This window comes from Drosophila arizonae, chromosome 5, assembly GCF_054131065.1.
Source record: "Drosophila arizonae isolate 15081-1271.41 chromosome 5, UAZ_ARI_1.0, whole genome shotgun sequence".
In the NCBI taxonomy this organism is placed as follows: Eukaryota; Metazoa; Arthropoda; class Insecta; order Diptera; family Drosophilidae; genus Drosophila; species Drosophila arizonae.
In genome coordinates, this window is record NC_142925.1 from 17,596,208 (window position 1) to 17,611,947 (window position 15,740).

The following is a 15,740-nucleotide window of genomic DNA, read 5'->3' on the forward strand; positions in this document are numbered from 1 at the left end:
GTCGAAGCACTGCATAACAGCGCTGTTAAATATAACATTGAATCTGTTAAAGTACTTGAAGTTAAAATGAAATTTTAAATATTTGTTACACTTTAAAAAGTATATAATTAAACAAAAAAAAAATATATTATTCAAAATTTATATATTATTTATTATATTGTCTATAATTTTAATACAGGCAGCTCATAACAAACAAGATAACATTAATATGTTAAAAATACAAGACGAAATCAAATCTATTTATTAATATTACGTATAATATAATTTTTTTTTCTTTTTTTTAATATTTTTTTTTTTTTTTTATAATTTTATTTATAATTCTATATGCTTTCAGTTTCGTTAACTGTGATTTCTGTGCTCGTTTTTTGACTACAACTTTAAGGATAATAAATATATCTAGATATTGAAAGAAGCGCTCAATAAATTTTACGGACAATCAGTTCACGCCTCCGTCTCAATTGTCGTTCTGTACGTTTCCGTCCCAATGCAGAAAATGCCCTCGCAAATTTTAAACGATGGCAGTGGGTCTGGCAGCTTGCACAATGCGGCTTCATTGCTGGGCGCTTCCCCAAATGCCATTACAGTGAAGACTGCCTACAATGGTCAAGTGATCATAACGACTATAGACAAAAACATTACCTACGAGGATCTATGCTATGAGATACGCAATATTTGTCGCTTTCCCATCGATCAGGTGATTGAGATTATACTCGTGTTCATATGTTGATTTCATTGTAATTGTGTTTTACTGTCTGTTGTAGCCCTTTACCATCAAGTGGGTCGATGAGGAGAATGACCCGTGCACCATATCAACGGACATGGAACTGAATGAAGCCATACGATTATACGAGATGAATTACGATTCCCAGCTAGTTATACATGGTAAGTGAAACAGTTTAGCTTATCGTATATATGTATATCAATATGTTATATATACATACATGTATATTTATTATACTGTAAGTACATTATTTGCTTAATAAGATAAGATGTTTTTATAATTCCACGTAATATTGAAGACACAATGCGAAAAGTTTTGTGTCACTCATATGGCTTATTCTTGGATGTCGTAAGGCATAAAAAATATTCAGATTCTTAGGAAATACCGATGTAAAAACAATCAGATACTTTATATATACATATACATATATATAAAAAAAAGAAGATATATATTCAAACTTTTACATATTCACTTCACACATCATTTCATTATCAAAGTAATTGAAATATAAAAGCTGTTTCTTATAATATAAATGATTGTAATTATGATTATTATCATTACCTGAATGAAATCTATGCATCCTATGTATTGCATATAATGTATTTCATTTAAGTAATCATAAACTTATTCATTTATTTATATTATGTGATTATGCTTTTACAAAGTGTTTGTTTGTTTTTTGTTTGCTTTGTTTTTGTTTTTTTTTTTCCTTGCAAACTTTGCATATATTTGTAAATTATATTTGGAATGCTTATTTGTTAATGCGCTTCACGTGTTGGCTAAATGCATTTTGCCAAGTTAAGTTAAACTGCGCCAGTTGGCTTTATGCCGTGCGCAGTCTGTCTTTAGGCCCCAACTGTTCATAAATTGAGTTTTTCTCTTATTCTAGTAAAAGCTTCATGAAAGTAAAAAAAAACTTTTTAATTTACAGATTCAATTTGTAATTATTAAAAGTGCTTATCGAAAATTATAGAATATGTATATACTGTATGTATATACTGTATTACAAATAATAGTTAAGTATGATATAATATATAATATCATCTATATCAATAATTTCATAAGCTTCATAAGTTCGGTAGTTTTTGAGAGTTAGGTAATATATACCAAAATCTTACTTAAAATGCTCATATAAAAGTTTTAATAATTAAGGTTAGGTAGTTCTAATATATAAATATAAGTTTAAAATATTTCTAAATGTTAAAATATTATATATTTTATGTTTTCATATTATTTATTATATTTTATATATAAAAGAAAATTTGTATTACAATATAATTCTTATGCCTTCTCCAATGTGAAGATATATAAATGATATTCGGAACATTTTCTAGAGCGTACAGCTCTGGCTATAAATCGTATAAAATAAGTTAAGTAAGGTTTCAAATATAAATAAATCTTAAAGTTAATAACGATTGAATGAGTTTACATTTACCAACTCTAAATGGTTTCTTGGACTAGTTCCACCCATAATAATGTAAACAAAACCCGTTAATTAAGCAGTAAATTTATAAAACGAGCATGTTTTTGGCCACAACAATTCTTTGAATTGTGGCTTAGGTACATGTGTGCATAGCTAAAAAGGGATTTGTTTTATGTTGCCAAAAGGATGTTGTTAGTTGGGGCGAGTAAATAACACACACACACACACATGCACACACATTTTGCGTTTGTTTGGCTTAAGCGAAAACTATGCAAAAGTTTTCTATAATTTTGTTTTAAATTTCAGAAATTTCATTACCAACGTTGGCGTTCATTGGCGCCTGTTGAAGTAGGTCGCCTTGCCTGCTGGGCCTTTAGGTATATGTAGCACAATTTAACCGCAATTTTGTGCACAGTTTTAGCCTGGTTAAACAATATGTTGCTGCTGCTGCTGCTGCTGCTGGCGCTCGTTGCTTTATTAGCCCAATAAACCGTGGCTGGCATTGCCTTTTGGCTTACGCCCGCAGCTCCCTGTGGGCCGACAGCATGCGCAAATTCAAACAGCAGTCGGCCATGTTAATAACATAAAATATTAATTAACTTGTGCAGGCAAATACATTATAGACACACACACACACATACACACACACACACACACGCTTGGCTGCGGGCTAAATGTTTTAGCTCGTCTTTGCTCCTTTAGCAGAGTTTACTGCTTTCGCTCGTATCTCTCCTGTCTTTTCGCTGCTGTTCTTAAATGTTTTTTTTTTTGTTGCTCTCATCATATCTGCCCTTTGACCCGATTTGCTGCTGCCGGCTTCGTTTATAATTCATTATAATTAAATTGTTTGCTGGCAGCTCGGTTAGCTGCGTTTTCAAAAATTCAATTTTTCTGCGGCTTATTTGAGCTGCTTAGGCAGTGCAAGCACGCCTCAAAGCATACACACACACACACACTCACACTCACTCACTCACATACTCAGGCACTCCATCTGCTTAGTTAACTGTCTGCGCTTAATTATCCTTGCCGCAAAAAGTTTTTGGCTTTCGCCCCATTCGAAATTTGCCTAATGACAAAAACAAAATGTTTCGACAACAACAATAAATAACTGTAAAACACGTACAACAACAAAATGAGACAACACCAGAATTTTATTATGTTTTTGCTACCAAATTAACATTTTACAGGCTTACAGTTTTTTGTTTTTATTTCTTTTGCTTTTAACTTTTTCCGGTTTCTTGCAATTAGTAAAAAAGGGTTGCTTAACTCTTAATACATTTTAATTTAAAATTTTGTTGTAAAGAGTCGATTTATTATAGAAGCTTTACGAGAATTTTTTGGATATCAAAGAAGTAAAAATTATTTAAGTAAATTATTATTTTTTTGTAACAAAAATTAATGTGTTTCTCTTTTGATTTTATTATACATAAATATGTATTTTGTACATTTTTAGTAAGAGGGCGAAATTAAATACCTACAATAAATCTAAATAAAATAAGTACTATTTTTATTATAATTTTTTTTTTTTTTTTTTTAATAATAAATGGAAAATTTATATTCATAAAAAAGTCTAATTTGATGAAAACAAATTATTAAATATTATATAAATATTTTTTTTTTTATTAAATAAATTGAAACTAATATTTTTAAGATAAAAAATCTTCATTTAAATTTCTAGAGAATTTGTTTTGTATGACATTTTATTATCTAATAATATCGTTTTTACCGAGTACAAACTGTACTTCTCTAATTATGCTCAACTATATATTTTTTAGTTTTCCTAGCCGAAAAGTTCAATGTTTGCTTATCACTTAACCGTTATCTATATTTGATTTATGAATAGAAGTTGGGGTTTATAGAGATACCGTTTGGAATGCTCAAATTCTAATTCATGCTTCGAAAGTTTATCGTGTTATTACGGCCGGTGTTTGCTTTGTGGTCGTTTTTTCTCTATATTCTCTTTTTGGGTTGCTGCAAATGGCAAAAAACTGAGTTCAGCTGGCATAAAGAAAGAGAAGGAGGAAAAAAACTAGCAGATATAATTTCGCCACCGCGAAACACTCAACAAAGTTTGAAATGTTTTAGGTGCTTTTTTTTTAGCAGCAGAAACAGCATTCCGGCTTCCTGGTTGTCCTCTACATATTTCTATCTATGTATATTTCCAGGATTTGTTGTAGTTGTTGTTGTTGTTGAGGTTGTTGTTGTTTTGTAGCCACGTGTGAAAAAATGCGGCTTAAAATGTATTAAAAGCATTTTCTGTGCGGTTTCTCTCCGGCTCCAGTCTGTGTGCTAACATATTATGCTACTACTACTACTACAAGCACACACGCACAGTGGCATACAGAGACACACATTTACATGCATATACATACATGTACAAACTCATACAAGCGCCTTAAAAGCATTACACGACGCGACTGTTGATGTTTTGCTACCTTTGCATGTTTGTTTTTGTAGTTATTGTTATTGCTACAGTTGTTGTTGCTGGTGCTGTTGCTGTTGCTTTTGCTGCTGTGTGTTGATTAGTAAATGGCCATGTGTGTGTGTGAGTTTGTGTGTGAGGCTAGCGTTTTTATAAGTCGTTGTTTTGGTTGCCTTGTGTTTTGTATTCTACCTTCCGGTTTCATCTCCGGCTAACAATGAAGCGTCTGCCCTCTCTGGTACACGCTCTCTCTCTCTCTTTCTCTCAGTTGCTTTTCGCTTTATCTCAATGCCTGTCGTTATAATTTATGCGCCTGCAATATGGCAACGCTGCCCACATGGACACATATACACACAAACATACACACACACACGCGCAACAAACTTTATCCAGGCGTACAAGCTTTGAAACACATAAGGTCGATATACAAGATGCCCTCACGTCAGAGCGAGATAGACAAGAGAGAAAATTTCCCTTGTCAATAGCGGTGACTGTGAAATAACACAAAAAGGAAAAAACAGCTGAGCGCTGGCTGGCAGGCTGGCAGGCTGGCAGCATTGCCAGCTAAGCTTTTGAGTGCGCTCAATGGCTGGCAATGCTGCGCCGGCGTTTGGCTTTTACTAGGCGGGCGGCAGCCAAAGTTTCAAAGGAAGTGAAATTGAGCGCAAGTGCAGGAGCAGAACTTTAAAAGGCGTCCGGTGCTGTTATTGCTGTTGTTGTTGTTGCTGCCGCTGCCTGCGTCACCTGACATTGAACAGCGGGCAGACTCACACACACACCCACACATACATAGACCTTCTCTCCATACGTGTGTGTGTGTGCGAAAATATCCCTAGCAAAAGTTTTGGACTGCGTCGGCATTCGCCGTCCTGTCGCAACACTCGCGCCGTAACTGTTCGCCTGTCTGGTAGTGCCGTGCGGAAAGAATAACACGGGCCGCAGAAAGAAAGAAGAAAAAAAAGCTTCGCGTTTTTTTCCTGCTGTTGCTAACGTCGCGTCGTCGCGCAAAGCAAATATACCAGACCAATACACAAACGCATACACGCACACACAAATTATACATAATATAATATAATATAATATAACATATATATACAAACAAATAAACTGAGTGAATTTAACTAAAACGTTGCCAATTGTCAACACAAAAAGCCAAGTGAAAAGCCAAGCTAAAGGGTTTGCTAATTTCTGTTTTAAAAACTCCAACTTCTTGCTGCAAAGAATAGAAAGAAAAACGAAGTAAAAAAAAAATTGAGTGAAAAAAATCAATTGGCCGAAGGGAATATATATATATATATATATATATCAATATTTTGTTGCTGTATTATTTTATATTTGTTGGCTGGATCGGCTTGGCTATTCGATTAGTTTGCTGTCGTTGCTGCCCCCGCCCCGCCCCCGCACATTGCTGTGTGCAACGGGGCGTATGAATGCTGAGCTGATCCGAATCGAAATCCAAATATATTTTATTGTATTTATGCGGTCTTTGCATCGCTTGAATAATTCAAATGCTTAAATGAAACGGAATATTTTTACGAAATTGAATTGGAGTGTGTAATTAAGTCAGTTGTTTGTAGGTTGAGTTGGCAGAGAATAGAAATTGTTTGATTTAGAGAAATTTAAATAGGAAGCAGTTGATGTGTTTATTAATTGGAATTGTTTTAGTATGAAGTGTGCTGAGTTCATTAAACTTTTATTACATTCATTTTCATTATAATTGAGTAGTTAAATTAGAAATATTTTAGGTAAAGAGCAGCTTATGTGCTTTGAATTGAAATTGATTTAGTATAAAATATTTGAAAAATTCATGTTAATACTATTATTATTTTCTTTCTATTGAAACCCAATTTAAAATACATTTTATTATATTTACATTTTGTATGTCCTAGCAATGTAATTCTTTAAAGTCTTTTATGATATGGAATATGTGCAAAATTCCAATTATTAATATTATTTTTGATTATGATTATTAATTTATAAAAATATTAATTAAAGAGCAGTTAATCTATTCATAAATTTAAATTGATTTAGTATAGAGCCTTTGATTATGATTGTATTTTTTAAAATAATTAATTTAGAGAATTATAAATAATAGTGCAGTTGATGGGTTGGGAAATTCAATTATTAATTTTGAAATCAATTATTATTGTTTTTATTACAATTATTTAAAGTAGCGGAAACTGCTTGATAAATTATTATTGACAATTCAAAAAAAATTTTAATTTTAAATAAATTCCTCCTATTTGTATATCATATGGAATATGTGCAGGAATAATATTACATTATTAGTATAGAATATTGACAATTTTTCTTATATATAAAAAAAATATATATTTTTAATATATTAATTTTTAGAACTTCCCGGTTTATTTTAAATTTGATTTAAAGAGATTTAATTGATTGCTAACAACTTTCTATAAAGCATCAGCTGCTTTCACTTGAATTTCTCTCAAACATTTCTTCAAATATTTATATATATATATGTATATATTTTTGTGACTTAAGATATTAGGTCGTCAGCTCGTCAGTTGTCGTTAGCAGCGAATTGATCTGCGGGCACAGGAGAATGCGTTGTCGCCCTTCAATTTGGGGCTTTACCCGCAAGGCATGTGTCATGTTTTACATTTGTCACTTAATCAAATTCCTGGGCTGCGACTGTGAATCCGGTTGATGTTAGCGTCGCACCTCATCGTCGTTGGCTTCAGTTTCAGCTTGAGCAGCAAAATCGAATCATTGATTTTCATTTGCTTCGCTGATTCGTTATTTCGGCTGCTGTGCCACAGCAGACACAAGCAAACAAACAAACTCACACACACACACACACACACCTATACATGCAAGACAGACAGACAGACATTGAGGCGGCAAAGGCAGCAAAATTGAAAAAATGAAAGAAAACATCAGTATGTCACTCCTCTCTCTCTCTCTTACTATCTATATATATATGTGTGTGTGTGTGTTAGCGGCCTTCTCACACCAAACTTGACCCTAGCAGGCATTTGCACTTCATCCAAGCGTTGATGACGCCGTCGCCTGCCTGCATTACCAGCCCGAAAGCTGTCTAGGCCAAAAAAGATGCCCAAATACTTGCTACTTGACCAGGCTAACACACACAACGTGTGTGTTTCTCCTCTGTGTGTGTGTGTATGTGTGTCAGTGTGTTGCCAAGACGCTGCAGGGCGCACAATTTGCTCTTGCTCTCATGCGAGCGAGACTCTCCCTTTCTCTCTCCCTTTCCCTCTCTCTTTATGCTTTCTCTTTGTGTGCTGTGTGTGTGTGTGTGTGCAAATCAAATGCCCAAAATCGACAAATTTTGTTGGCCAAGCTGTCGCCTGCAAATGCGCTGCCATTTAAACTCGTTGTCGTTGTTGTTGTTGCTGTTGTTGTCGCTAGCAAATCAACACATTTACATTTTGACATTGCATACTTTTTGGGGCTAGCTTAGCTCGAACAGCGCCCCTCAAGTCCCTCATCCCCTGCTGTGGCCCGAAACTGGGCACATTATGATTGTTTGGCATATTTTAATGATGCCATTGGGCTTAATGAAATTATTGTTAGCACTCGGAGCAGAGCCGCACAGCCTGAACGACCTCTCGTCCCGCCTCCGCCTGCTCCTCCTCCTCCTGCTCGTCCTCCTGTCCGGCCTCGTTTCGAATTACCTCCACGAGCGTTACTTAAGTATGCACATGACGTACATTTTGACTCGTTTTGCATGCATGGCCAGCTTCAGCATGCGCTGCTTTGGATAAATGTTGTTTCAGTGTTGCTTCTTTTATTTTTGCTGGCTCTTTTTTTTTGTTTTTGTTTTTTGCCTCTCTTACTTGAGTTCTTTCGTTCGTTCTTATTTGTGGCGTGAAATTTTACAGTGTGAAGCGTTTCCGCTTTATGCGAAGGCGTCCAAAAATATCGGACGCAGGTGGCCCAGCAAAATGGCCAAACATTGGGCCAGGCCAGCCAAGCTGGCTCCCAGGCACAAGCACAAGCACTTACAAATTTACGGTCCTTGCCGTCTCTGACGTCATTGGCAGGCAAATTTCGTTGTTGCTTAACACTATGGGTCAGAGCGGAGGCTGCCGCATAGCCAAAACGGAACGGAACACGAAACACACCAGAGCAATACACGGAACGTGGCTTTAAGATGGCCCCGCGTTCTCGTTGTTTTATTTATCGTTATTATCGCTTGGAACTTGAGTGGATTTCGCTGGGGCGTGTCCCGATAAACATCAACGGCTGACTGCGCTCCGTGTGATGTAAGGCCATTGTTTGCAGGCCCTTAAGCATTGTTGATTTGCCAATTTGCTGAAGTAGCATCGTCGCAGCTAGCCAGCTGAATATTGTTGTTGAATTGATACTTTGGCTCGGCCATCATTTAATCAGTGAACGTTGACTGCCATTCAATAATAATGGACTCGGAGCATATCATAATGCATTAATTATCTATCTATTATCTTAAGGGGTTTTGGGCGCTGTCGCAAATTATCCTCCCTATTGCTTAGTATTGTCTGTATCTATATCTTTGATTGATTGGGGCCATTAGCAGGCATTGCGTTTCGTTAGGTTTGTTGTTGATAATTTATGCAATTACGTATCACTCAACATGCTTCACATCAATTTCCACTTCGATTACGTGTCGTATGAGTAATGTTTGCTAATGTGCTAATCCTTAAAGCTACGTTGGAGCTTGTTGTAGAAGCCTCATAGTTGTATATGGCAAATGGAAATGGTTTCAAGTTATTAAAAGTTTCTAAATTATTTGTGTGACTTATACCCTGTAATAGCAACATATAAAAGGGGTATATTAGGGTAAAATAATTTTTAGAAGTGCTTTAAATAGCAACCTAATTGGAGTTAAATTTTTAAGTTTGAAGCAATATTGAAAATGAAATAAAAAAAGACATGCAAAGCTTTAAATTTTTAATAGTTTTTAAATATATTTTCAATTTTATTCATAGTTAATTTTCTGTTGTTTTATTTTATTTATTTAAATCAATCAATAATATTAATTTACAAAACTTAAAAATAAAACTTAAAATTTTTGTAAATAATAATGAATATTTTAAATTTAATTTCTAATATATATATGTAGCTTTATTTTTTTATTTTAATAAAAAAAAAAACATTTTTTCTTTTAATAAGCCGAATATTGATTAATTTTTTTTGTTATTTTAATCATTTATTCATATACATATATTTGTTTGACATTTTCAAGTAGTTGCGGTCTTCTGTCAGATTGGTCTATTCACATAATTAAAAGTACGGTAGAAAGTTTTGAATACTCATTTACAAAGTGAAAGGGTATATTGGTTTCAGACAATGTTTGTCTTCCTATTGAAGCTTGGCTTGAAATGTGGAATATATTATTATTTAATTACTGCAGATTCTCGCTTGACATTCAGCAAAAATTATATGGTTTTGAGACTATGAAAGGGTATAAAGTTGTCGTTGCGGCAAAGTTATTAACATATACAAATATTTTTAATAATTTTAAGCTCTTATTATACAAAAAAAGACCGCAAATAATCAGATGTAGGCATATATTTGTAACTACTCCAATTAAATTTACAAGTCTTACTCAACTCTATCATAGATATTGAAGTTTTCGCTTTCGTAATTTATGATTGTATAAAGTTATTCTTAGCTCAATGTGCAATTAGATCATTAATTTGAAAACTTTGAATCGCAGCTTTGTCAACAATAATAAATAACTTGTTTAATGCCATAAATCCGTCGGCTATAAACACTCGGAGCACTTTTTCCATTGCAGAGATTATAATTAAAGACTTAAGCTAACGAATCAAATATTGTCCTTTTCAAGACAAAAGACAAATAGCCGAAAATTCATAATTTCGCAACTTTCCATTGTTTGGGAGTATATGTGTGTGGGTGTGCGTGTGGGCGGAAAAGTTTGTTTCATGATTTAATTGTGGAAAAGCTGGAAAAGTTTCTATTCCGAGGATTAACCTCGTTTTGTCAGCGGCATGGAGAACTGTACAATACAGAGTCACTCGTATAAATTATATTCACATTTCGAGTTTATTGCAGCGTCAAAGGATCTCTGGGGTCAGCCACTGATTGATTTACCGCACAAACTGTCGCTGTTTGGTGGGTGGCTGGGTGGTTCGTGGGGCTGCTGTTAATGCTGTGCAACTAACCAACTCAGTTGTCAGTTCATTCTGACAGGCAGTCGGCCAACCAGCCATCGCCAACCAGGGGAGCCGACCAATATTCATGCTCCAATTGCACTCGCCAAACAATGCCTGGGAAGTGTGTTTATATTTAGCAAACGATGTTACCCAAAACACAAGGCCACCCAATGGGCGGCCGGACGAGCTCTCGGTCGCTGTGGGTCCTTATATCTATTCCCAATTGGTTGGGGTCTTGCAGCATCAGCAGAAAAGTGGGGATCGACTGGCTTGTCACGACACAAACCACTTGCCTCAAGTGGATGCTGATGATGCGGCTGCTGTTGCTGCTGCTGCTGTTGCTGCACTGGGAGCCCGCCTCCTTGGTCGCCTCGTTAATCATGCGAATTATGCATGAAAGTAGAGTACTTAATTTCAATTGTCTCAACAAGCTACAAGACCAACGACAGCAACAACGACAACGACAACGACAACAACAACGTCAAGTAGTTTCGATGTGACCTACCAATACACTTGAAGAAATTTTCTATTTACACTTGACTGCACTGGGGAGGATTATATTGCATAGTTTCTCGGGGCGCTCTGGGAGTAAAATTTCCCTGCGCAGTTTGGCTCTCGCTCTCTCGATTTCTTTGTCTCTCCCAATTCGATTTGCTCTCTTGCTCTATATCGTTTCGACTCTCTCTATCTTCTTGGGCCTTCACACGCCTTTGACAATTTGCAGCAACTTGTGCGCTCGTTTGACTTGGGTTCAATTGTTTGTGATTGTCGCAGCGTCGCTGCTTGTGTGCGCGTCTCTGTGTGATTGTATGGCTGGCTGCTGTATGATGTGTGTGTGTGCTCGACTTTCTGTTTGTGTGCGCGCTTGAACAGAGTTGTCAGCTGTTTTGCTTGCATTACGCCGCTGCGCTCCCTTCACGTCTTTGCACAGTTTTGCTTCTTCTCATTCGTAGTTGCGCTGTGCTGCCCATTATTACACAATTTATATATATGTATATGTATATGTATATAGTTTTTTTTAGGTGTGGTTTCTGCGGCGATAGCCGCGTCTGCATGACGCCCACTGCCGGCAACGCCCCGAACCGCCCACTGCCTGCAGTTTTTAATCAATCATTTTAAACTATAGAATTTGCACGCCAGGGGGCGCAGCTGTCGCTTGGCTTTGAAAACTTTTGCATTGCATAGTTTTAGGCGGCCCGTGGCGTTGCCTGTGCTCAACTGTAAAATGCAGCAGCTGCACCAGCAGTTGGGCCTTGTCCCGATTCTATTCTTTTTCCTTTTTTTTTTTTTTACTCGCTTCTCGTAGCTTTCGTTTGTTATGTGCGCTGCCATGTGCCGCACAATTTGCACTTGGCTTAGCACAGTGGGACAGACGTTGACAAATGGATATTTCATTGATTTGCTTAAATATTATTTATTGAAATTAATTTGAGAAATGGGCTATAAACTGGATTATCCTTTTTTTGCTGACTGAAATTGGTTAGCATAAGTTTAATTGTTTAATTTTTAAAAATATGTAATATTATTCATTTGTAAATTATTTATCTTATTTTTCTTTTTCAAAATATATTGTGTTTGATTTTTAATATCTATAATTATTTTATATTTATTATATTATTAATAATTATTATGTATGTATTTTTTTCTATAATTACTATTATTATTATTTTTGTTTTGTTTATACATATGTCATTAATTGTTTTAATACTTTGTGTTATTAAAAGTTGTACTAAATATGTTATAATTATTATGAAATTTTACATGCTTTAAAAATAAGGGCTGCCTAAACGATATTTGTCATAATGTATCATATCAAATGAGAGCAGTCTTCACTTTAAAACTGCATTTAAATTTAAACACTTAAAATTTAAGATGTGTTCCATTTTTTTCGCTCTTGCCCCACTGTGTAATTTGGTCAAAAGTTTTCATTCTCTTTGCCTTGCTTTGTAATTCAGTCTTTGTTGTGCTTGTTGACATTGCCAGTTTATGCAAATTCGCGGCAATTAATCGCAACTAACGGCAGCACTAGCAGCAGCAGCAGAAGCAGCGGCAGCAGTAAAAGTCAAGTGCAAAACAAACCGAACCGAAGCGAACTTTCTACGCGCCGCGTACAAAACTGAAATAGCAAAAACAACAGCAACAACAACAACAGCAACAAACACACGCGCGAGTTATGGCTTGGGGCTATTGGTCCGCCACAACAGTGGATCGTGGACGCTCACCACGGCGCTTGACGCAGTGCACGCCGTTGCCAGTGAATCTCGTGCAGCAGGAGGAGGAGGAGGAGCAGCAGCCGTCGTGTTTGCCACAACAGCAGCAACAACAACAGCCGCAACAGCAGCAGCAGCAACAGTCGCAGCAGTCACAGACCTGCCCCAGCACCCCCTCGGCCAGTCAACAAGGCGGCGGCGGCGGCACTCTCTGCTACAGTCCCACGTGTCGTTCGCGCTGCTCCAGTCCCTGTCCGGGCTCGCCGTGTGGCTCGATAACGCCGCCGCCGCCGCCGTTGCTCACATCCTCGCAACAGCATCTGCATCAGCACTCGAACAAGAATTGCCCGGCCGCACAGCAGCTGCTCACGCACTTGGATTACGCGGCACGCAGACAGTCCCTGGATCAGCTGGACAGTCCGCAGGTACTGAACACGGTACTACAATGAACAGGGCACCAGAGCTGTGCACGGTGGGAACAGAATTAGCGTAGCCCACAAAATTGAGATCCATTCAAGTTGAGAAAAGTCTAGAAATATGCGATGAATGAGTAGAGAAAACTAACTGCAATTGCGTATGACTAGAAATAGTTGGAGTTAGAGAGATTTGTATATTATATTTTATCATTAACTGAAATTCTTAGTAAAGAGTTTCTTTAATGCAAAGATAAAAGAAGTTAGCAAAAAAGTTGAAGATGTATATAAATATAGATGAATACCTTTTATATATTTTATATAGATCATATATATCATGTGACATATATTCTATCTGAAATTGGCAGAATATTGAATTAATATTGAAATTCGGGCCATATATTCTTAAAATTCTCATTTCAAAATAGTTCATACTCGTTTTTCTGCTATGGACCAAATAAATCCTTTAGTAAAAATAAATCAGGTTTTAGTTCCTATAAATTTAGAAAAATTCTTACAAAAATTTATATAAATAGACATATATAGTAAAAAAAATTTACATGTTTTATTCTATATATGTTTTATTATTATTTATGTCTATATATGTTTTATTTAGAACTATTTAAAATCATTAAAGTAATTTAAAAATTGTGCAAGAGCTATGGAGTATTTTTTTTTTTTTTTTTTTCATATATATTTGTGAACATTTTTAGTTCAAAACTTTAATTTATATAAATTCTTATACAAATATAAATGTTATATAAAATATTCTACAACAAGGAAATTTTTCTTAAACTTGTACTATGAAAGAAGCTCTTAAAAGTATATTTTTATAAATTTTAAAATGAAAATACTAAACTAGTACTAGCTCAGCTTCTGATCTAGCACAGATCAAAAAAATTTCATCAAATATTTTAATGCCCCATTGAATCGAAATAAATCCTTTTAAAATAATGCCCAAGCCAAGAAATTTCGAGGTCAAAATGCAATTGCAGTAACAGTAAAGTAAATAAATAGTTCATGTAATTGGAATATGTAACAGCAAATTGAATGGGTAGTCAAGGCAACGAATGTTATGAATCATGCACAGCTCTCTCGCAGGAGTCGAGCGTAACATCACTGACATTTGTTCCTCTTTTTGGGTGCGACAGTCGAAGTACTTTGATATCCAGGCCAATCAGCTGTCGGACATCATGTGCCGCGGCGCGGTGGTCAGTTCCATACAGTCGGCCAATAATACGCTGACCAGGGGCGTCTCGCTGCACAGTCGCAGCGGTAGCGCCCATGGCAGCCATCACAGTCACAGTCACCATGGCAGCGCCCACGGATCGTTGGGCTGCCTGCAGGGCGGTGTGGGAGTAGGCGTGGGCACAGGCAGCACCGGCAGCATTGGCATGATGTCTGCCAGTCACATTGATACCGGCGATTACGATGTGCCGCATCCGCATCCATATACGCATCACTATATGCAGACGACGGCATCCGTGACGCCGCCGCATGCAACGCTGAGCAGGCCGGGATCGGCTGGTGCCGTTTGCACCGGCCACGATTCGGGCTCGGATTCGAGCCAGGGCTGCGGTGGCTCCATTATGGGTGGCATGCTGGTCATGGGCCATGCCGGACACATGGGCAGCCTAGGACATCATAGTACCGGGAGCGGTTCGCTGGGTCGCTGCTCGAGCCGCTGCCACAACACCACCACCACCGATGACTCCGGTGGCGGCAGCAGCGGCGGCGGTGGTGGTGGTGGCGGCGGCAGTGGTGTCGGTATGGGCACCACTGTTGCTGTCGGCGGCCCCGGCATGCTAATGGACTATCATCATGGCCATCATAGCGGCAGCGCTGGCAGCGGCCTAAACGGCTGCGGCGCCGGCGGCAGCATCGCTGGCGGCAGCATCGGCGGACGCAGCAGCGTCCTGGGCACCATACACAATGGCCACGGCCATCATCATCAGCAATACCATCACGAGTGCATCCACTACGAGCGGCTGCCTATTCCCGTGCCTATTCCCACGGTTCCCATGGGCGTTACGCAACAGCAGCAGCAGCAGCAGCATCAGATGCCCTCACAGCATCAACTGCAATCGGAGGAGGAGATCGAACCAGCCTATGCAACAGGTATAGTTTGAGGTTTGAGCGAAGATTCTCTTAATAAAGTATTAAAAGTGAGACAAAGCAAATATCAGATACTTTTATATATATTTATTAAAGCTGTTTTTTATTTTAAATAAATTTTGTTTTATTTTTACATGTTTTTAACTCATAATTTAGTGTCAAATTTACATTTACCTGCATGCTCAAATCGATAATGAAAACATCATTATAAAAGCTGAAATATATCGATATATACATACATAAATATATAACATATACATATGTAGAATATGTTATATATTGAATAAAATACA

The 15,740-nt window shown here is 37.1% G+C and overlaps 1 protein-coding gene across 5 annotated transcripts in view; it reads left to right on the forward strand.

Annotated features, from left to right (window-relative positions):
* The window catches only part of aPKC (protein kinase C iota type), a 28,870-nt gene that overhangs the window by 1,105 nt on the left and 12,025 nt on the right, over window positions 1-15,740 (forward strand). For 2 of the 5 annotated variants that reach the window (XM_089471246.1, XM_089471247.1), the window contains exons 2-3: window positions 335-694; window positions 762-882. In XM_089471246.1, the coding sequence (XP_089327372.1) occupies window positions 485-694; window positions 762-882 (331 nt within the window). In that variant the 5' untranslated portion in view covers window positions 335-484. Of the gene's footprint in view, window positions 1-334; window positions 695-761; window positions 883-5,244; window positions 5,743-12,664; window positions 13,357-14,483; window positions 15,451-15,740 lie in introns of those variants that run through there. The other 3 variants (XM_089471243.1, XM_089471245.1, XM_089471244.1) reach the window with 3 other exon arrangements.